The 21,566-nt window shown below is 38.2% G+C and overlaps 1 protein-coding gene across 2 annotated transcripts in view; it reads left to right on the top strand.

The window, feature by feature from the left end:
* LOC116776537 (ankyrin repeat domain-containing protein 50) overlaps window positions 1-14,130 on the top strand; it is a 36,477-nt gene extending 22,347 nt beyond the window's left edge. Inside the window, exons 16-39 of one of the 2 annotated variants that reach the window (XM_061525538.1) lie at window positions 334-420; window positions 1,028-1,121; window positions 1,601-1,673; window positions 2,491-2,642; window positions 2,815-2,952; window positions 3,205-3,384; window positions 3,786-3,856; window positions 4,019-4,200; window positions 4,930-5,071; window positions 5,284-5,474; window positions 5,901-5,999; window positions 6,156-6,339; window positions 6,759-6,939; window positions 7,514-7,583; window positions 7,670-7,816; window positions 8,476-8,559; window positions 9,093-9,218; window positions 9,538-9,641; window positions 9,717-9,829; window positions 9,964-10,115; window positions 10,267-10,381; window positions 11,166-11,246; window positions 11,679-11,749; window positions 11,995-14,130. In XM_061525538.1, coding sequence (XP_061381522.1) covers window positions 334-420; window positions 1,028-1,121; window positions 1,601-1,673; window positions 2,491-2,642; window positions 2,815-2,952; window positions 3,205-3,384; window positions 3,786-3,856; window positions 4,019-4,200; window positions 4,930-5,071; window positions 5,284-5,474; window positions 5,901-5,999; window positions 6,156-6,339; window positions 6,759-6,939; window positions 7,514-7,583; window positions 7,670-7,816; window positions 8,476-8,559; window positions 9,093-9,218; window positions 9,538-9,641; window positions 9,717-9,829; window positions 9,964-10,115; window positions 10,267-10,381; window positions 11,166-11,246; window positions 11,679-11,749; window positions 11,995-12,110 — 2,953 coding nt within the window. In that variant the 3' untranslated portion in view covers window positions 12,111-14,130. The remainder of the gene's footprint in view (window positions 1-333; window positions 421-1,027; window positions 1,122-1,600; window positions 1,674-2,490; window positions 2,643-2,814; window positions 2,953-3,204; window positions 3,385-3,785; window positions 3,857-4,018; window positions 4,201-4,929; window positions 5,072-5,283; window positions 5,475-5,900; window positions 6,000-6,155; window positions 6,340-6,758; window positions 6,940-7,513; window positions 7,584-7,669; window positions 7,817-8,475; window positions 8,560-9,092; window positions 9,219-9,537; window positions 9,642-9,716; window positions 9,830-9,963; window positions 10,116-10,266; window positions 10,382-11,165; window positions 11,247-11,678; window positions 11,750-11,994) is intronic. The other variant, XM_061525539.1, reaches the window with a different exon arrangement.
* Window positions 14,131-21,566: the final 7,436 nt, after the last annotated feature.

Genomic DNA, 21,566 nt, shown 5'->3' with positions numbered 1-21,566 from the left:
TGTACCAAAAAGTAGAAAAATTTGTGCATTTTAAAAGTATTTTCATGTGCAACGGATAACTTGGCTCTTAATAGAAATCTCTGCCTAGATTTTGATAGGAGAAATAAGAGCAGAACTTGCACTATAGGTACAATAAAAAGAGGAGGAAAAAGAAAGAGATGTACTTAAATAAGCATAAATATATATCAATTAACGAAAAACAAATTTTACGAATAACTTGGGTATTAAAACCTACCCTCGATATAATATATTTTCTTAAGTATAGAGAATAGAATTAAATAAGTTCTTGTGGTCCGTTTATTCCTGTGTCCTCATGCGTTGTGTCATCTGCAGACTGTCAGCTCTCGAGATCCATCACTACGTGTATCACATGACGCAGCTGGAACAACACCTGGCCTCGCTCAAGAAGGGGAAGCTCGGGTGAGACGAACATAGTATATATAAAATTTTACACATAATTAAAAATAAATTTACATTAATAACTTTCAAATATCTCGATTTAAAGTTAACGTGAAATGAAAACTGAATAGCCAAACGAAGGATCTAAACTCACTCCGAAAATCTACGATCGATTTATCTCTCCCACCAACGCGCGCTACGAACGAGAGAATCCTGATCTCTTGACAACTGCTTATACGTGGTTCCCCTTCTCCTACCCGCACATATCCTACAGTATATATCCTAGCTGGTATCCGTGTTACCGCGTAAAAAAGCTATGAAACTAGTAATAACGCTAAACACCAGCTACTTGCCAATAGAAGTCCCGTCAAAATCGGTCCAGCCATTTAAGAGATTACCTGGCACAAGCAGACAGGCACACCGACAATAACTCTATATAATGTAACTCTGTATGTACAGTCATATGGAAGTAGTACCAAGCGGTTACTTCAATATGACAGACACACAGTCCAGTTATATTTATGCATAAGTATGTGTAAATGTTCTTTTGTCCGCTCTACATTATATTAACTCTGTATCATGAGTCTGCCAACTCTGAACCGTTTGTGAGTCTATGCTGTATGTGTAGCTGTGAGCCGGTGGAGCTTCATACTCTGGTGCTGCTCTGGGTGTTGGACTCCGGCTGCCAGGTGGAGGCGGCGCTCCAACATGACAGAGGACAGGTACACACACACACGCACACACACACACAGACACACACATGATGTTGTAATGAAAGAGAGGTTGAAATTGTTTTTTAAGGATTTTTCAGTGTTTGTTTAAGACAAACTTTATTAACATTACTTACAAGCCACAATCGATTGCCCGCACTCCGTCTCGCTCCGTGTCTGTGTATAATAAGTTAAACGTTAAACGTCTAACGCAACCTAGCCGGAAGTCGCATCAGGAGATTCGCTTCAATAAAATCCTGTGACTGTTACTGAGTGTACAGAAATGTCCGCACGTTATTACTTTACATGCTCTTTGTATTTATGATCAATGTTGTCTAACAAAGAAAAGTAATTAACTGACTCCACAGACAAGAACATGCGAGCACATACACATTAATAACCCACTCAGAATACTTTAAGCCAACAAAACTTTGTCATACTCCTGAATTATTGTTAAATTTTTTAAAATAAATTAACATATTTTTTTCCAGATTGAGGAGAAAATCGAAGATAAAGATCAAGATCCGGAGTCTGAGGGAAAGGAGTCGACTTCCTGTAAATCATGTGAGCTACTCGTATATTGACGGGGACGAGACTGGGAACTACTACTTTTGTGATGTTACCTATCTCTACACTCAGCTTATACGAGACACAATCTGTACTAACATTGTTAAGCTGTTCGTTTGTTTGTACACACTAATCTCATGAACTATTGATGCTATTTGAGAAATTCTCTCAGTATTAAATATATAATTGATTGAGGAAGGCTTTTAAATATACTGCATTGATAGATTTAGTGTTCATGAACTAATAAAGACGAATCTCATCAAAACCGGTGTAGGTTTTTTAAACACTCCAAAACTATGACCACCTACCCAATGAGAATATAAAAAACGGTATTTTTACTTAAAATTCATAAATTTTTATTCTCACCGACATCCTTCTGTATCAAGAACATCGAAAGGTTATCAAATTAATGGCAAACGACGCCGCTGATGAAGGACAGCTTACAAGAAACATCATACATACAGAAGCAGCTGTGGAGGGATATAAACAGACTGTGTTTAGATATTTCATAAGAAAAAATTAAAAAAAAAAAAAACAGTAACAAAAGTTACCCGGCATTCATTTCCAATAATGATAGACAATAGTGTTTTGTATGACAAAAAATAATTTATATATATATAGTTTAAACCTACTTATATACAAAACTCTTAAACCACCATTAATGAGTCAAAGGACTTCCTAATATTGCAATCGTCGGGGACTGTGTCTTAGCATCATATACTATGTCTCACCCGCGGTTTTGCTTGTTATTGATTATTTTTTGATACACACACACATATATATATATATATAATGTTTTATGTGTATACCTCAGTGGAACAGTCCGCTCTGGAGAACATAATGCCGGAGCTGGTGAACGGTAGCACCCCCAGGTGGCCGAGGGACAGGCGGGTGATGCGGGCCCTCATGGAGCTTAGCAGGACGGATTCCGTCCCCACGGAACCCGAGGAAGACGTCAATGATCTGGTCAGTGGATGTCCTTATATTAATCACCGATGAACAAATGTCTATTATTTTCTATCTTAAATTCTGCCAGAAACTAGGGCTGATGACGTAAATTTTACTGTGATTCCAATTAATAATGGAAACTGTTCCAGGACATGACTTCTGGAAAAAACTGATGTTGTTTAATTTCCAGCTGTCCACTGAGAAGGCGCTGGAGAGTGAAGAGAACGCGACCGGGGACGAGCACGATGAGGCGCTACTCCTGGATCCGGGGACTGTTCATGAGTTAGCAGCGAGAGGAGATGAAGACGCGTTATCAGTTTTATTGAAGGTTTCTCAGATTACATGTGTAGAGACCTCGTTGAAGGACTTCTCCGAAGAGCGCTATAGCTCAGATAGTAGACTGGCTTTATGCTGCAGTAGAAGATTCTCATCCCGTTTGTGTTCTAAATTTTTAAGGACCTAAGTCTAAAAATGTGTAACTTTTAAGCTAGTATTATTTCACTTGTAATTCTAGACCTTAATATCAGACTGTTTACTAAATTTATCTCGTTTGGTTGTATCATGTCATGTATCTGTGCAGCGTCGTCCTGAGCTGGCTCAGTCGGTGGACGCGGCGGGGGCCACGGCCTTGCACGCCGCGGCCCGGGCGGGGCGCGCCGGGACCGCAGCCCTCCTGCTCAAGGCGGGCGCTTCGCCCTCCGTGGCGGACGGCGACGGCTGGAGCCCGCTCAGGGCTGCGGCCTGGGCTGGCCACGTGGAGGTTTTTATGTTTACTTGTTTAAGTTTGTAGTGTTGACTGTAATAACAGTTCCTAAGATAGTCATTCATTTTATATAACCTCACTTATATATATATATGAATTATGAAACTAGCTCATGCCCGCGGTTTCTTCGGTCAGGATTTTAGAATCGGGTTCAAATTTTTAAATTAAATATACATAATCCCCTGTCAGCGCCATCTATCGCCTGTGACTGTGTTCATACAGAATAAAATTTTCATATCACTTTCCTCAAACAGCTACATATGTTAGAGGTAATTCCGATGTGTGATCTACTCAGCATTTGAAAGTTTCGTCAAATTCGTTCGATACATTCCCATAAGCTTATGTTTTTATGATATCAATAATGTTTGTGGTGTAATGACTTGATGATGTATGCTCAGGTGGTGGACGTGCTCCTGGAACATGGTTGCGACGTGGACTGCGTGGACGCCGACAACAGGACCGCCTTGAGGTAACTGGAACATTAGACATATCTCTCGCAGATATAATATGACAACATATATATATATATATATATATCGGCATAAAAAGTTAAAATCGGTTCAGCCGTTTAATAGATTAGCTGGAACAAACAGATGGACAAAAATTAGTCAGCACTATTGTTTTCCTTTAGGGCTGCGGCGTGGTCCGGCCACGAGGCCGTGGTTGCGCGGCTCTTGGCCGGGGGGGCGGAGGCCGAGCGCGCGGACGCTGAGGGCCGCACGCCCCTAATGGCCGCCGCTTACATGGGCCACGCGGACATCGTGAGATTGCTGCTGGACGCCGGCGCCGGCACCGACCACGCCGATCATGACGGTGACTATGCATGCATATGCACACATACGTCGACTGAGCTTCGATATCTGATCATATTAAGCACAAGTAGCGACATCTAGTATCTCATAAGCGAAACTTTATGAGTGACGTCATAATCTTTGTTTTTTGTCTATGCTTTTTAACATATATGTATATTAAATGTCTCTTTTATGATATAAAATAGTCTTCTTTAGATCATCGTTGAATGTTTAATAATACGAAAGGGATATCGTATCCCTCTTCAAGCTAAACTGACAAGGGCTTTGGGGGGGGGGGCAATAGTTTAGTGACGTCACATATTAAAAAGCGCAGTTTGGACGTGAATTGAAAACACGCAGCGCCTCGCGGTGGCTGGGTTCTGTTTGTTTTATTAACAGTTCATCGTTGCTTGCTTTTTTAGTCCGTTGTCTCGGTTTCTGGAAACGTTGGACTTTACGTTGATTATATTAGACTATTTTTTAGTGAAAACAAGTAAAAAATATAAGAAAAGTAGCTGTTTTCTCTCGATCGTTTTTAAGTATATACATATACTTAAAAAACGTGTGATGTCACATCAAGAGTGGGGGTTATAAAATGTGATAACTGTCACAAGGATGGGGGGAGGGGTTCAAAAGTTCTAAAATTCGTGTGACGTACTCTATGGATGGCTTGTAATAAAAACAACGAAAATTACTAAAATATGACTTATTTTGATGAATTAATTGTAATATGTAAATTGTTGTTTTGCAGGCCGTACGGCGCTGTCGGTGGCGGCTCTGTGTAGAGCTGGTGGGGCGTGCGCCGCCTTACTCCTGGAGCGAGGAGCGGACCCCGGCCGAGCGGACAGGGACCGCGCGACCCCGCTCTTAGTGGCCGCCTTTGAAGGACACACGTGAGTATCCATTACGTTGGCTATCAGACAGTGAAAGTCCCATCAAAATTGATCCAGCCATTTCTCATAAGTCGCCCTATATATATGACTTGAAAACTAAAAAACAATAATATAATATACAGCTGTAATGAATATATCTAAACAAATATAGCAAACAAACGGACATACACGGACTTATTATAATAACATTGATAACTCTGTATATATTACAGTGAAATATGCGAATTACTTCTCGAGGCGGAAGCGGATATAGAGGCCTCAGACGCGGCGGGCCGCACGGCGCTGTGGGCGGCCGCGTCTGCGGGCCACGCCGACACCGTCAGACTGCTACTGTTCTGGGGGGCCTGTGTCGACACCATGGACGACGAGGGACGGACTGTGCTCAGCACAGCCGCCGCACAGGGTACTGTCACTAACGCACAGTTTATATATATAAATATAATATTCTGAATGTGTCGTATGAGAAATTTTGTCGGATGACTGCGATGTTATAAAAAAATATCAATTAAAAATTCTTGTACGGTAGGCTAATGTTATATGACAGACGTCGCAAAAAAAAATGCTCTGTTTGGTTTCAATGTACACAAACATATATAATAAAGAACAAGGTAGATGACAAACACCTGACAGACATTCACATCTCTGCCCGTGGTCACGGTTGCTGAAGAGTAACCGAGACGTCGGGATTGTGTAGGTAGAACAATAAACGCATAAACTAGATGGATATAAAATGATAATAAACTGCTCAGTAGCCGGAGAAGTTAAGTCATTAATATGAAACTAAGATAAATGACTGGATAATATTACAGCGCGAGTGATTCTGTTCCAGGTAACGTGGAGGTTGTCCGCCAGCTGCTAGACCGGGGGCTAGACGAACACCACCGGGACAACTCCGGCTGGACGCCGCTACACTACGCCGCCTTCGAAGGTAGACACAGACGGGGAGAGATGGGAAGAGATAGAGATAGGGAGAGACACAAGAGAGTTGGATTAAATTAAAACGACTTGAGTTCTAGTTTGAATGTTTGTTTCGACATCGTTTTAATGTAAATAGTATATTAATAGTGTTTTATTTTGGTGCCAGGTCATATAGAGGTCTGCGAAGCGCTTCTGGAAGCGGGGGCGAAGGTCGACGAGGCCGACAACGACGGCAAGGGACCTCTCATGCTGGCGGCGCAGGAGGGACACACCAGGCTCCTGGAACTGCTCGTGGACACCTGGGCCGCCCCGGTCGACCAACGCGCGCACGACGGCAAGACGGCGCTGCGGTACGCTCTTCATCAGACATGTGTTACTTACTATATATATGCTCAAAAGAATTGTAATCAAAATTGTTTAATGAAGTCGAATAATTCCCAAATATTTATTTAGCAGTGCTTGTATTTTTGAACGTGTTACGATAAGTTCTGACGTGAGACGTGTTACCTATGGTATGGTGTAACTTATGGGAGGTACATTCTTGATAATTTGATACAATTTTTTTTAAGCGAATCGTCGGTGGAAACGTCACAGACGCAACTCTTGATAGGTGTTCCAAATTCAAACAATATTGGAAATATTAAATAGAGTAGAATAAAATTCAAAGAAGGTTTTATATAACTTTTTATAAATTACATTCTATATTCAAACTCTCAGCGACGGGAAAGGGAATTGTGTTCCAAATTTAAATTAAATTTCAAATGTCCAGCCTGGCGGCGCTGGAGGGGCACTTCGAGGCAGTAGCCGCGCTGCACTGCCGCGGGGCGGACGTGGACGCGCTGGACGCGGACCGGCGGAGCACGCTATATGTACTGGCCTTGGACAACAGACTGGCGATGGCCAGGCAGCTGCTGGCGTGCGGGGCCAGCGTACACTCCAGTGACACTGAGGTTATTCAACATAACACAATATTACAAGTTTAAATATTGTTTGTGTTGTATGGATGCTCGTCGCCCTTCAAGCAAAGATTTGTTGAGTTGAGACTATGTCTTAACTCCACGCGGTCGAAGTGAGACGTAGAGCCTGGCTCTGGTCAAGTAGCTTCAGCTCGAAATTGGAGGTACGACTCTCACGGAAGACGTGCGTGAAGTAGTCTTTAATGGCTGCGTTTTGTCCGTTGAGTGAGAGAGACGGTTGCCCTTTCCATTTTCCCACCCTTTCCTTTGTTGACGTGTACCTTCTGTCCTCCATGAGTCAGTTTTGAGGTGTTGCCGTGTTTCATTGCCATGGGGTCCAGGAGACCCCGCAATGCTAGTCGGAACGGGGGCAAACCCGGTACCCGTGCAAGTGACACACAAATTTCCACTCTCAGTTCAGACAAAGGCCATATCTTTTTCACAGGATCAGACACTTGTTAAGGTCAAAAACGTAACAAGTCCACCTGTTCTCTGTCGACCGTCTACCAGAGCGTGGTGGATCAGATGTGGTGTAGGTGTAAACTAATATAATTGTATCTATTACCAGGGTCGGACTCCTCTCCACGTGTCCGCCTGGCAGGGACACACTGAGATGGTCAATCTGTTGATAAAAGTCGGTGAGTGTACACACACAAACACACACAAACCCACTATACATATATGTATATAGTGTTGCTAAGGTAACTGTCTGTGTATACTACAGGCGGGGCGTCCGTGGACGGCCGGGATCGCTGCTCACGCACGGCGTTGCACGCGGCGGCTTGGCGCGGCCGGGCCGGGGTGTTGCGGACCCTGCTGGAACACGGAGCGGACCCCGCGGCCGTGTGCACTCAGGGAGCTACGCCGTTGGGTAAGTTAACAGATACGGCATATACATATATATTGTCAAATAAAATCAATATTTGTCGGATTTGTGACAACATAATCTCATAAATGTGTCTAAACAAGATTTTGCGTGTCATCCTTAAGCAGGGTCCATGACACCCCCGACTACGGTGTAATAAAGTGTATCTGACACACATAATCATTACGTCATATCCAAAAACAGGAGCCGTCAGTTGACAAGTCTAGATTGTGACACATCAGCACATAAATTCCCTAACCAGGTCAATAATTCCTGAGTCACAGGCAGACACGCATTAATACAAATTGATAATACGTAATATTAAAAAATACGTGAGATGTTTAAAGGGTGGTAGGAGTCGGGTCAGATCTCATGTAATCTTACGTTGGAGAGGGGGGGGGTCTGGGCAAAAAACACGCAATTTTTTTTTCTGAATGAAACAAAAAAATTATAATACGTATTTTGGTCCATTTAATTCAGATTGTACATGTTTAAGATTTAATAATTACAGAATTCAGAAAAAAAAAAAAAAAAAAACATCTCACGTAATTTACGAACGCCCCCTAATAATTTATTTATATATTCAACTATAGTACCTATTATATAGATATATATATCTAGCAGGTCATAGTCTGATAACTACACTGACCTATATATATATCCAGGGATAGCTGCACAGGAGGGTCACGAGGAGTGCGTGCTGTGGCTTCTCCAGCTCGGGGCTGATCCGTTACAAGCTGACCACTGTGGTATGTAATAGAAGACCTCTGTTGAACTTTGACCTTTAGTAACACGACCTTCAGCCCGGGGTCTTAGGACACGAGGCCCATCAGATAGGAAGGCTGCGGTCAAAGACTGTGACACGAGAGTAATTTGGGTGTTAGTATATTAAGAGATCTAAGTTTTTAGTACGAGTTATTTTTTTTTTTAACCACACACTGCCGACGTTCCGGTTACTTTGCAGCGATCTTGATCACGGACAGACGAGACGAAAATTTATTGTTTGTGGTACCTTCTATACAGCATCATTATATTTTTTTTCGTTCCTGCCTCACCTGATCCACCCTGTGATATATACAGTTTCGTCTACCAAAAAGGTCGCGTACGAAAATGTCGAATATTTACTTGTTGGTCAATGAACTTTGTAGAATAAAGCGTTGTTTATGGAAGGGCAACACTGGTAATATTTAGTAAAGGGCTGGTGGTTTTGTTGATGTCATTCACCTGAGGAAGAATTTGCTTCAATATAAATCTAACCAAATGTGTGATGTGTGATCACCAGGTCGTACGCCTGCTAAAGTAGCCTGGAGAGCTGGACATGCGAACATCTGCCGGCTTCTGGAGCGCTGGACCGCGCCCTCCGCACCTCCAGCACCTCCCGTCACACATCACGAGGACAAGCGACCAGGTGTCACAGATTATATAGCACATGTACCAATAATTTGTCAGGGTCTGTCCGGTCAGACATATCAGAAAAGTTTCAAAGATTAGTCTCAACAAACAGACGGAAGACAATGAATTACATAACTCTCTGGTATATGTACCTAATGTCTATTTATATATGTATATATTTGTTATCATATATTTATACATGGGACGTATAAAATAAAATTAATACTAAAAGCAATTTATAGTGAGCACATCTCTTTGAGAGGTTCGAGGTACACACTCGACGAATATATATATATATATATATTATATAGTAAACAATAAATACATGTCCCCAGCCTCCCCGGAGTACAAACGCCGTAGTATCCACAGCTCCAACTCCACAAAATCATCGTCCAACATGACCGGCGGCTCCAACAGGTCACACGACGAGGACGAAAAGGTGATGATGAACAGAATAGTGGCCGCACACGAACTCAATGGCTCAGTTTTGTAATATCACCTGTTCTGCTCCCAGGGTTCCCTCTCTTTCGCCCAGCAGGTGGCGCGCTGTGGACGAGCGAGACGGGAGATAGAGAGAGACGAACCGATACCAGAACACCAAGTGCTGGAACAGGACTCCAAGCTGAGGTAATACACCTGGTGATGGTGTACCATCACCTGGAACATTTATACAGTCAGTCACCGGCTCGAATAGGAATTCACGTGGAATAACTTAAAATAACTGAAAAAGTTTGCCATTATTGTATTTTTCATTTCAACAGGAGTTATATAGCGAATGAGAGGGACAGCGAGCTACATGGATATGCGAGGGAGAGAGACAGGAGACGGGAACAGAGACACGGCACCACCAGCCCGCTGTACGCCTCGCCGCCCAGGAGCCCCAGCGAACCACGGAGCCCCGACCCGCCTGCTGGTGAGGGAGAGAGAGAGTAGATGTGGGTGACAGTGAGAGAGGGAAAGAGAGAGAGGATGTATGAGTTAGAGAATCTCTCTTATAAGTGAGAAGGAATATTTGCTAAGGAAGATTTATTAACTATATTTATATATGGAGTATATACCTTTAGGTTCCCAGCCAGCCAGTCTAACGAGCGCCCCGGCACTGACGGACAACCACTTCAACAGAGACACGCACATGAGGATCATCCTGGGCAGAGACAAGCACGCGGAGAAACATGACGGGTGAGTGACACCCGGCCCGGGCTGCACGGGGCTATAGGGACGGTACACCTTACCCCCGCCGCTAGCGGACTGTCACACAAGAGCTTAACACTATTAAAAATAGGTATGAAAAACTGTTAACGCCCCGTGTGTAGTGAGATGCGGGCTGGAGAACTTGGGGTAAGGCTATAGATGTTATGTGACTGTAACGACATCGACCCTTGCTTTTTATTGTCTGTGCTCATTCTTTTGAATTAAAAAAAACATTTCAAAGCTTATGTGTCCTTATTCTTGTTGTCTGTGGTTTTTTTTTTTGGCAGATAAATTATTAAATGTTTTTTAAATCAATTAGCTCTTCTTCTTACATACAGATTTTTTTCAAGCATTTTTTTATAATGTTTTTGTATGAATATGAATTTTATTTTTTATCTGTGGTATCTGGGACAGATGATTTTTAAAGTATCTGTTATAGATAATATAATTAAATATATATATATATATATTGCATGTCAGTATATATTGAATAATTTTTGTTAGTATAAGTAATTAATGTCTGTAGATTTATTTAAAGGGACAGGTGTTGTATGTAGACATTTTAATTCTATTTAGAATAACTAAACAATCTGAACTATAGTTAGTCCTCAATCTAAACGTCATCGGACGTCAAAGTGACATTTCACATCTGTCAAAATATATTTTTGACAGCTGAACATGTCTCCGGTTTAGGTTCCAGGGATATTATTGATTAGTATTTATTAATTTTCCTGTACATAACCCTTAGTTGTATTTATATATATGTGGATAGCGAGGTGATTTTGGCGACAAGAATGTTGTGCAGAGTATTGGGGAGTTTCGGCCGGACCAGGGGCAGGATATTAAAGAAAACGTGAGTGACAAGGACGGGTGTATAGCCTACTGAGACACTTGTTAGGAGCTTTACTTGTAGAGCGTGACCCGTCACTGCATGGGTGGTTGATTTCCACAAGTGTCATTAATTCATATTTTTGCTATTTACTAAGTTCAACTGCAATTTCCTATCAGTGTTACAGTAAAGAGGTACTGGTTAAGACTTTGAGCAACATTTTCCTTAATCGGAGTTTCATATACACATTGTAATGCACGGATAGGGGAATTTTGAAAACATTCAACATAAAATCATATCAAATCGGCAACCCATCCACCGACTGACCTGAATCACCGGCGCTTGACGGACTTACAACACTCACGGCTTTGACTAACAAGATCATGTAATATTGATTAAGAATAAGTTTGAATCATTTTTTATAAATAATGAAATGAAAAATGTGATTTGTTTTAGTAAGAATAAGAGGAATGGCATCGTCACCAACCCGGCGATGCGTCTGGTCGCTAACGTCAGGAACGGTCTGGGTGAGTTTGAGTTTACATAACACACACACACACACATATATATATATGTGTGTGTACATAATTTATTATATAATTTTGTTCAATAATCACATAATGTCTGTTACTTTGACAAACTATAACAGACATACCGCGTCTAGTTACAAAACAGTCCATTGTCTGGTAAACACATTATTTCTTTGCATACTTATAGTAGGTTAACATTGTATGAGTGTCTCAATACAATATATATTTTTGTTGTGTCACAGACAGCGCAGCAGCTAACATTCGTCGGACGGGGGTCGCGTTAGCAGCCAGCGCCAGTTCCTCCAATCCAGCAGTCAAGACCAACGCGTTCCAGTGGAGGAAGGAGACTCCGCTCTAGACGACACAGACTTGTGACTGTCGCGACACAGACTTGAGACTGTCGCGACACAGACTTGAGACTGCAGCAAGACAGTCGTGAGACTGTCGCAAGACATTTCCGTCTCCACTAACGCTAAGCAATAATCTGCTCTCACAAGACTCCAGCAGTGCCCCAGATTGTATAACGAGCAATATAGTACGTGTGCCGCGGCTGTAGCTGTGTAGAAGCTGGTTTCTGAATCTATTCCTTGCAAATATTTCTCCGTTGAGGTGAAAAATATTGTTTTTTAACGGACTGATTTTCAACTTTTCATCGAAAAGATGAAAAATACAGTTAGTGCTAAGATTCCAAGTATTATACGGAGTTATTAATTTAAGAAACGCCATATTTTATTGAAAATAAAGTAACAAGAGAGCGTTTGCTTTTCATTCGTTTAAAAATTTCATAAAAAATACTCGTAACTAGATGTAACTACAAAATATTTTTAGACTCCATGTAAACAGCAACATACAAAAACGAAAATACAAAAAATAAAGTAGACGACTTCCGTATCCGGCTATAATAATTTAGAAATTAAAATATATTTTTCGAATATTTAATTTAAGGTTGTATCTTAAACATTTATTTAGCTTTAACCTGCGACTTTCGCTTTCTATAAATAAAAAAAAAAAATAGATAAAAAAAATACTAAAAATAAGCAGTATTACGTACTTTAAACATTTCCGTGTTGCATTTCGAAAGATCACAATGCATTTCTAGTTCGCCTAAAACGTTACTGATCTCAACTCGAACAAAGTTAACTAACTTTTAGACTAAAACTAAAATTAATTTAGTTCTTAGATTGGCTTCACACTTTGTTTGGCAATAAATACGTTATGTTATACGGAATTTAGTCATTCTTATCCTAACATTTTCCCGCCATTTGTTCTGTCATCTGTCAGTTATGACATTTCTGTTATGAATGTTTTATTCCATACAGCCAATCTAAGTTCTCAAATCTGTATATTTAAACTAGTCCAGATAAGCAAGGTGCCTAGTTGTAAAAGCTAAGCGTGAGTAGGTTATAATAAATTAGTATATTATATTGGCAACACCAATGTGTGTCTGAATGTAGAATGTTATAGCCTCTTTATTTTTCTATATCGGAATTAAGTATATTATATTGTCATATATTATTTTGACTTACGATTTTTTTTATTACGAATGATTTATGATATAGTACTATCGATTATTTAAGATGTATTGATTGATTTTAATTCTTGCCAAACTTAACCTCAGTCCCGTAAAGTTAATATCCGTTGTCCATTTTTTATAATTTAAAATATTTTTGTGTGAATCACGTTTGTTTATTAATTTACATTTGGTTTGTATCAACGTGAATACGATAAACGAAAACTAGAGGTCTCTTTCTATCAAAGTGTGTTTTTGTACTGAAAATAATCAAACCTAAATATTCTCGGAGGAATAGTATTGCTAGTCTCTCACGTAACGTAAAGACAAACAAACATTATTACGGTGCGTTTAATTTGTACCAAAATAATGAAATTTCAACGATTTACAATATTTTATGTGAACGAATGACAGATTATAAAAACGGAGGCTACTGTGTCTAGCTTAGAATTGTTTAGTTTAAAAATATATTAAATAATATTCTGTTCGGTGAGAAATCTTTTTTATTTTATATTATTCATATCTCATGTAAATTAAATTCATTTATTCGAGTATTTTAATTATACTTACATATGTTTGAAAATTATTATATATATTATATACTGTTTTAGTAGATTTTGGTAGAAATCACGCCATGGTAGTTTGTGACGCTTATTTTTTTTTTTTGTGTAAATTAGAAGAAATATTTATTTATTTCTAGGACTTTGGATGTATTTGGATTTTTTTTTTTTAATTTTTTTTTTTTGTATTCGTGTGAATATTGTGATAGGATGGTAACGAGAAGTTTTTTTTAATTAAATATAATGTAGCTGGTGCCGTGTAATAAATGTGGAAATATATTGAAATATATATAATTTCTCTTAAATAAGTTTTATTTATTTGTCTCCTCCATATTGGACACATTAATCAATAAATCGACTCGTACTGTTTTGTGAAATAAAAATTGTGAAATGAAAATTTTATATCAATATTAATGATAAAACAGAAGAACAAACTTAATTTGAACTAAAAATGATTGAATGGCTTCAATGAATTTAAGGAAAATTACAACCAAATAAACTAATAAAATATTAGCTTCGAACGAAGTGTCCTACCACAATTAAAATGTTATGACTTGTTGAATGAACTTATCATTTTTGGACTCCACAATAATATTTTAAATATATATATTAGTTATGGAGATTAATCCATCGCGCTTTCATATTTTCTTTGGAATTATTTACGTTTGTAGCACATTTAATAATTTTTCAATCAGAATTTGAAACAGCGCCATCTAGCTACCAGTAGCTGTTGCTTTTGATTTTAAAACCGATGACTTCGAGAAAAAATCTAGAGGTGGTTACTGTGTTGTTTTTTTTTTTGCAAGGCTTTTTTATGTCAGGCTCCGCTTTTCCGTGGAAATATTACGGAAACATTTTTAAAATATACCTTTGTATTTAAACAAAACAGTTTTATTTAATTTCAAATCGATTCCTTGATGATTATGCAACAAACTCATCTTCTGCCATTACAATATTGAAAATAAAATTTAATTGCTTTTTTCTTCAAGTGACTTTATAAAAGTTACATTTATATATGTAACATTTTTAAAGTGACGCCTTATAAGAAGAATAAAAAAATATTTTTTGGATTATGTTATTTGTTTATATTTATTTATGTAATTTTCATAGATTTATTAAGCGTAACCAATAAAGTAAAAAATACAATGATGAAGTTAATAATAAAGTTTTTAATATTAACCAATTTACGTTACGCTACTCTGTACTAGATGTCGCTCTTAGCACAAAGAAAAGTCGAAACAAATTAAGGGCAGTTTGTTTTGATATACATATGAATTAAAAAAGCGTTTGTTTGCAGTAAACTAAATGTAGAGTAAATACACATAATTTTAAAATGTTTTATGTTGGTCTGACTTTTTTAGTGTTAAAGAGCAGCCAGTCGAGCTGTGCACGGTGAAGGGCTATTTAAAAATAGATATTTTTTAAATAATAGTTATTATACTAGAGGACTAAGCTAAGGACTTATTCTGCCTTTTACAGACTGAGCTTAATATTAATATAACATTATAGTCTTAGTACTAATGCCACCCGAGAGGGTTTTTTATTAGAAAAATGCTTCCTTGTTCTAATTAATTACTAGAAAGGCGGTCATCGGGAAGGGCATGTTTTATTTCTTTGAATATTCGTCACGGATCGGCTCTAGAATGAATCAGCTATTGGTATTCGGCGATGACTCCCTCATCAGCACCAATGTTACCAGCTGAATGCTGGATGAGTTCCCAGAAGACTTCCTGTCAAGATGGGGAGCAGTTCATACGGAGGACCGCGTATAAATAAATAAGGTCGGTATTTTGTCTGAAACAATTGCGTTCTAGTTTGAATGCAATAAATAAAAATTGTCATAGAAATAAAAAGCTCGCTTTAAATGACTAACGCTTAATTTATATAGGAGATAAATTTAGTAGGCACCCAGTAAAGTAATAATTGAATTACCAGTTTTTAGGACCAGCTGCACGAGCGAGGCTCGGCATCATTACGATATCGGGTAATTGAACGCATCATAACTTTTGTTTGGTTGAAATATTATAATAATTTATTGTGTAATTCGGTTTAAATTCGGTCAACAAGAACTCCGGGACTCATACATCAGTCACATCCAGCGTATATTTTTATCAGTTAGACCTCTCTGGATAGTATTGTGAGCACACATAATTTTATTAAGTGTAACCAAGCATTTACGCAACAAGAAGAAAATTAGTACTTAAAATTTTTTTTTTCTTGTATATTTAGCGAATTCTCAGGATGTTCATGAGGTCGTGTGCTCCAGAGCAGTACGAGAGGAAACTTATACATCGTCGAGGGTAGACGACAAAAAGCAGGCTAACTGAAAGGCGTACATTGGGTTATAGGCGCAATAAAAAAAATTAAAATTATCTGAAAAATATAGTTTTATTGAGACGAGACCTCACTACGGTTGACGTTAAGTTAATGAGTTGTCACTACTTCCACTCTAGTTGACTTTAATTAGGCCGAAATAATATGTTGATTAATATCTTTTATTTAAAGTTGTTTTTTCAATGTTTATCTGTTTTGTTATATACACGTATGTATTGTACCTACAATGAGCACACCATCGTCCTGTGCTCCGCTGAGTTTACCCCGGAACAATATGTCTGCGCAACGTGAGTCGTCCAGGTCTGGTTGTTGTAGGTCCTTTCTGACGCATCCGTATGATACAAGTTCCTGCGCCAGGCGATACGTCACGTCTCCATGTTTATGATTGAGCATCCTAACCAGAAATGGAACAATCACATCCAATACTCGTTAACTTATGACTAAAACAAGACCTCCCACGTCTTGTTCGGGAAGGATTCGAGCTCGTCTTATGGTCGAGGACTTTCCGCAGCCATTCACAACTCCTTCCAGCGACAATTCCGTTGCTGAGCTTTTACCCGGTCCCAGTCGGTGTTAGCCAGGAACAGACCAACGCGAAGCTGACTGTTCGGTTGCAGTACGATGCGTTGGATTATCACACTACAGTTTGCGCAGCTAACGAGCATTCTCCCTACCTAAAGCACTTGTCCGTACGAAGGCACCGCATAAAGCTATAGACTTGAGAATGCCGGCTAAGAAGCGCCAGTGTCCGATTCTGGGTCCTCCCACGTTAGGTAAAAGCCACCCGATTGGTTGGACTGCCGGAAGGAGACGCGGTGAGAACCCATTGAAGTGCGGGCCAAATTGCCATCAGGTGACTAAGAAAAGACCCAGATATGTCATATGGCTTTCGAGAGCCGCCCTGACGCCGTCCATGGTTATGTGAGCGTTGCAGGGCGGCCATCAATAGTGTTGAGGCTTATAATATAGAGTTTTGCTTACTACGGTTAATTTAAGGATCAGACTGTCAATGAGATCTAAGATTTTCGCGAGTTTTATTCATTTAAATGAAACTAGTATTTTTCGGATTTACTACGCGGATTTTTATTATTTAAAATTACACAATTCCGACGTTTCGGTTACTTTACTTTCTTCACTTCAGCAGTGAAGTCAGCAGTGTGTGAACACGCAATGGATAAACCAGGCCACTACATTCGGTTTGATAAACCTCAAATCCTCGCTCGGGAAGACAAGTATATACCGAGATTAATTCGCGAGGCTATTGAAATTAAAAAACATCCCAATTTCAATAGAGAAGATGGCTGGAATCTATCAAAGACCTGGGACCCCGTTCTTAAAAATATAAAATCCCATGTCCGAAACCACACCGCAGGACCTCAAGACACCGTAAGCGCATTCTGCCGGCATCCAGAGCGGTACACCAGAAAATTAAGAAATTGATGGCGGTAGGTGATAAATAACAAGGACCAACTGACAGACATTCACACCTCATCTGCCCGTGATCACGGTTGCTGCAAAGTAACCGAAACGTCGGGATTATGTAGTTTTTAAATAATAAAAATCCGCGTAGTATATCCGAATAATACTAGTTTCATTTAAATCAGACTGTCAATTCTAGCCACGAGCGTGGCGTCGGCCGATCGCAGACAAGACGCGTCTTGAACAAGTCAGCAATTTGGTCTCCCAGCGCGACAGCTATCAGGGATACAATCTTCATTCTGTGTGAGGTTTCCACCCTTTAACGTCCAGTCTACTTTAAATGTTGCCTTCTCCATTCCGCGCGACATCATTAAAATACATCATCTATATTTTTGAAGACCACAATTAACGAACTCAACTTAACTACAGTTCTCTCGGCAAAGAGTTTATGAAATAGTTTTTATACGAAGGCTTTATATATAAATAGGTTTGAGTTCGTTATACCGTTTCAAGGCCTTTGAATATTATTTTCATATAATATATATTTTTTTAATTTCAGTATTTTCTTGTAGTACGGCGATCTTTACGTAATTTTAACCGCATATATACGAGGAGTTATTACGACTAATGCTTTATATTTGCTCTTGTTTCTCGATTTAATCATCTTTCTTTATCTACATATTGACTTTTTTATTTATCCAGATGAATGTATGATAGATCTTTAATAACAACATCCGTGATAAAGGAGTGAGAAAGGAGAGACAGACAATACGTCTATCAATTCCTTTTCCCCAACGCGAAGGGGCCACGTCGGAGGGTTGAGGGTCTTATATTGGCTGTGTCTATACAAACTCGACGGGAAATGTTTAAGAAACACAAAAAACATGTCGATTACGAATTGAATCTGTCATTGTTGTCACAGTATTTATATAAAAATATTTTTTATTGTGTGAAAAAGATAGATATATATTTCCCTCTCATTTAAATCCATGCATACAATTTTGTTAGGCCAGGCTAAGTTATCGTTGCAAAGTTTTAAGCACTTTGAATGTTTATTTTCCTTTACCAACACTTCAAAAATATATCATTTAGTTACATTTACGATACACTAGATGTAAATTTATATATTTTATATTGTTTCGATTCTACGGAACGTGTAAATCAATTACTAATTTCAACGTTATCTTTCACAAGATAATAGAAATATTTACAACATGGAAGTAAACCCTCTAAAACGTCTTAAACCTTAAGTTGATCTCAAGCACGATATTTAAGAACAATGAGAATTTACTGAACTCAGGAAGTCCCAAGCGAGACACGCGCGCGCCACGCGGCGGGTAGCGGAACTAACCCCTTGTTACTTGACACCGAGGAGGGTAAGAAAAATGTATTTGTTATTCTATTAATTAGGGAGCTGACTTTATTTGATACTATATTGAGATAATTACTAAGTATTTTAATTGTTTTTGATATAAAAATTGTTATCTATTAAAAATTACTACTGAATGGGTCCTTCTAATAGTAGTTGAAGGTTTGGTCACTGGTCGTATTTGATAAATTTAAAAACGAAATAAAACTAAGGGCGTTTCGGTCCCTCACAGCAGCCGCGATCTTGAAGACGAGATGAATGTCAGAATAGTGTCTTGCTATAAATCTAGCACTTAACGTAACACCACAGAAACATAACCCACAGCGTTGTTTATATAAAACAATTAAATGTCATTTCAATAATATAATAGATTTAATCGAATTGTCGCCGTTTCCCGTTTAAATGTAATAATAAACTAAACTATCCGTAAACCAATTATTCCACAATATTATTTTGATTCAACCCCAAAATTTCGACGATTGTCAAAACTTATTAACTTGAATGAGAGCAAATTGTCGGCGCGTGTCGACCAGTTTGGGGTCGGTTTGCGAATTTTAATGTTTATTTTGTTATATATTTGTTATGTGTTTAAAGAAAACCATATCGGATATTTTTTAATTAAATTTACATCGAAACTATATTACAAAACAATTGTCGTGCCTTCCTTCGTCCGGATATTAAGCCAGGTATATACGAATTACCTTTATGAGATATCATCCGATTTCTCGAAGATGCCTTAATCTGATCCCAACTTCGTGATTTGGAGGTAGATTTAAATAACTTTAGACGAAAAAAGTCATTTTGTACATCGGCTCTCATTTGTACGAGTAATATCGTGACATTTCATTGAATTGGTAACTTCCTCCTTTTTGGAGTCGGTTAAAGAGTAGCCCAAGTTACTCTGTGTGATATAACCTACTGAAGAGCGAAGTTTCCATTAAAATCGATCTAGCCGTCCAGAGATAAGACAGTTAAGATAAAATTCTAGGACGAAATACGGGCTTTTTATTTTTAATTAACGAAAGATTCGTTAGTAAACAGGTTGTGTACTGAGACCAATAAAACGAATGGTGTTATTATCAGTGAACGATATTTTAAATCATTCGGTCTATGTTCAGTGTAAGAGGGCATAATTTTATTTGATAGCGCGTTAGTCTGTTGAAATTTTTCTGTAAATAATGAACAAAATTATATAAGTGGAGACTTTAAAACTATTCGTTTTACTCGTACTAACGGTGTTGCTCATTAAACGATACTTTTGATTTAATATTTAAAAATAGTATACATTTTAAAATTAACGTTTGTAATTTATTTATTAGAAAAATATAATATTTTGTTACAATAATACAATTAAATATGTTGCTATGTATCTTTGTTACGTCTGATCTTTGTAACTAGATGATTCTTTATACTCGCAGGACATAATTGATCATATGTGATAGTCATAATGACACTTAAAAAGGACTCGTTCAAAATAATATTATTTCTCATATATCGGACCTTTATTAAAAAAATAATCATTTAATTTAAGTTGCTTAGCTTAGAAAAAACTCTACATACACGCGTTCGGTTTTGTTGAGAGCGTAAATGTAACGAAAACGCAGACGGAACCGCGGAGATTAACTAGTTATTTATATGAATAAATGTAAATCTTATCAAATTAACTAATAATGTAGTCACATCCTGTGACATCACTTCTGTTCCAACGTCAAAACAGTCCGTGATCTATCAACGATCTCGTTGTCGAGAGCCAATTCATGTCGCTCATTATATACGAGGAAAGTCATGGGAAACAGTCTAGTGGGGTGAGACGTTTACCCCGTCAATGTTTGCGTTTTAAAATTATGCTAAATTTCAAATATATATATATATACAGAATTCAATTCTATATTATTATTTCAGATGCTTTATATCCTTATAACTAGTTTTAGCGTGAAACAGAAAACGCGGAGTTTTTAGTTTTCCTATCGTTTGTTACGGAATAAGTTTTGGCAAATAAAATGTCTCGATGCTCTAATCCCATTTAGTAAATTAATTTTATCTTAACAAATAAACATTACGTTAAACAACATGGTTATTTAAATATAAGTCACGTAAAGTCGCGGGATATATTAAATAGTTTAATATTTTTCTATATACCTACTATTTTTTAATTTTCGTTCTATATAGAGTATCAATAATAAAAACATAGATAATAATTACAAGACAGTAACATATCGGAATTCGTAATATTGAAAAGGTTTTATAGGACCAGCCTTCGGATATATTGAGACAGGTTATCTTAATGTTATTAAGTGATAAATAAGTATATCCGGATGTCGAAGTGTGCTGGAAAATTAGTATTCTGTCTAAGCAGTGATGAGCCAATATTTCCCACGTCTAGAATATACTTCGGTTGGTCGGAACCCAATTTATGCTGAAATTACGACAGAATTACATATAAAATATATGTTTATATATCAGTTTTAATATGTAATTCTTATTATAATACATAAATAAGTAATTTTCGTAGTAATCCTGGAACATCCTGGATCTCAGTGAAATTGCACGCATACGACTATTGTTATCAGAGATTTATATTTTTCTTTCATATACGTACGTACGTACATTTCCTGATCAGTC

Source organism: Danaus plexippus, chromosome 30 (genome assembly GCF_018135715.1).
Source record: "Danaus plexippus chromosome 30, MEX_DaPlex, whole genome shotgun sequence".
NCBI lineage: Eukaryota > Metazoa > Arthropoda > Insecta > Lepidoptera > Nymphalidae > Danaus > Danaus plexippus.
Note: the sequence above shows the minus strand (reverse complement) of the source record. Positions and strands in the feature narration are given on the sequence as shown.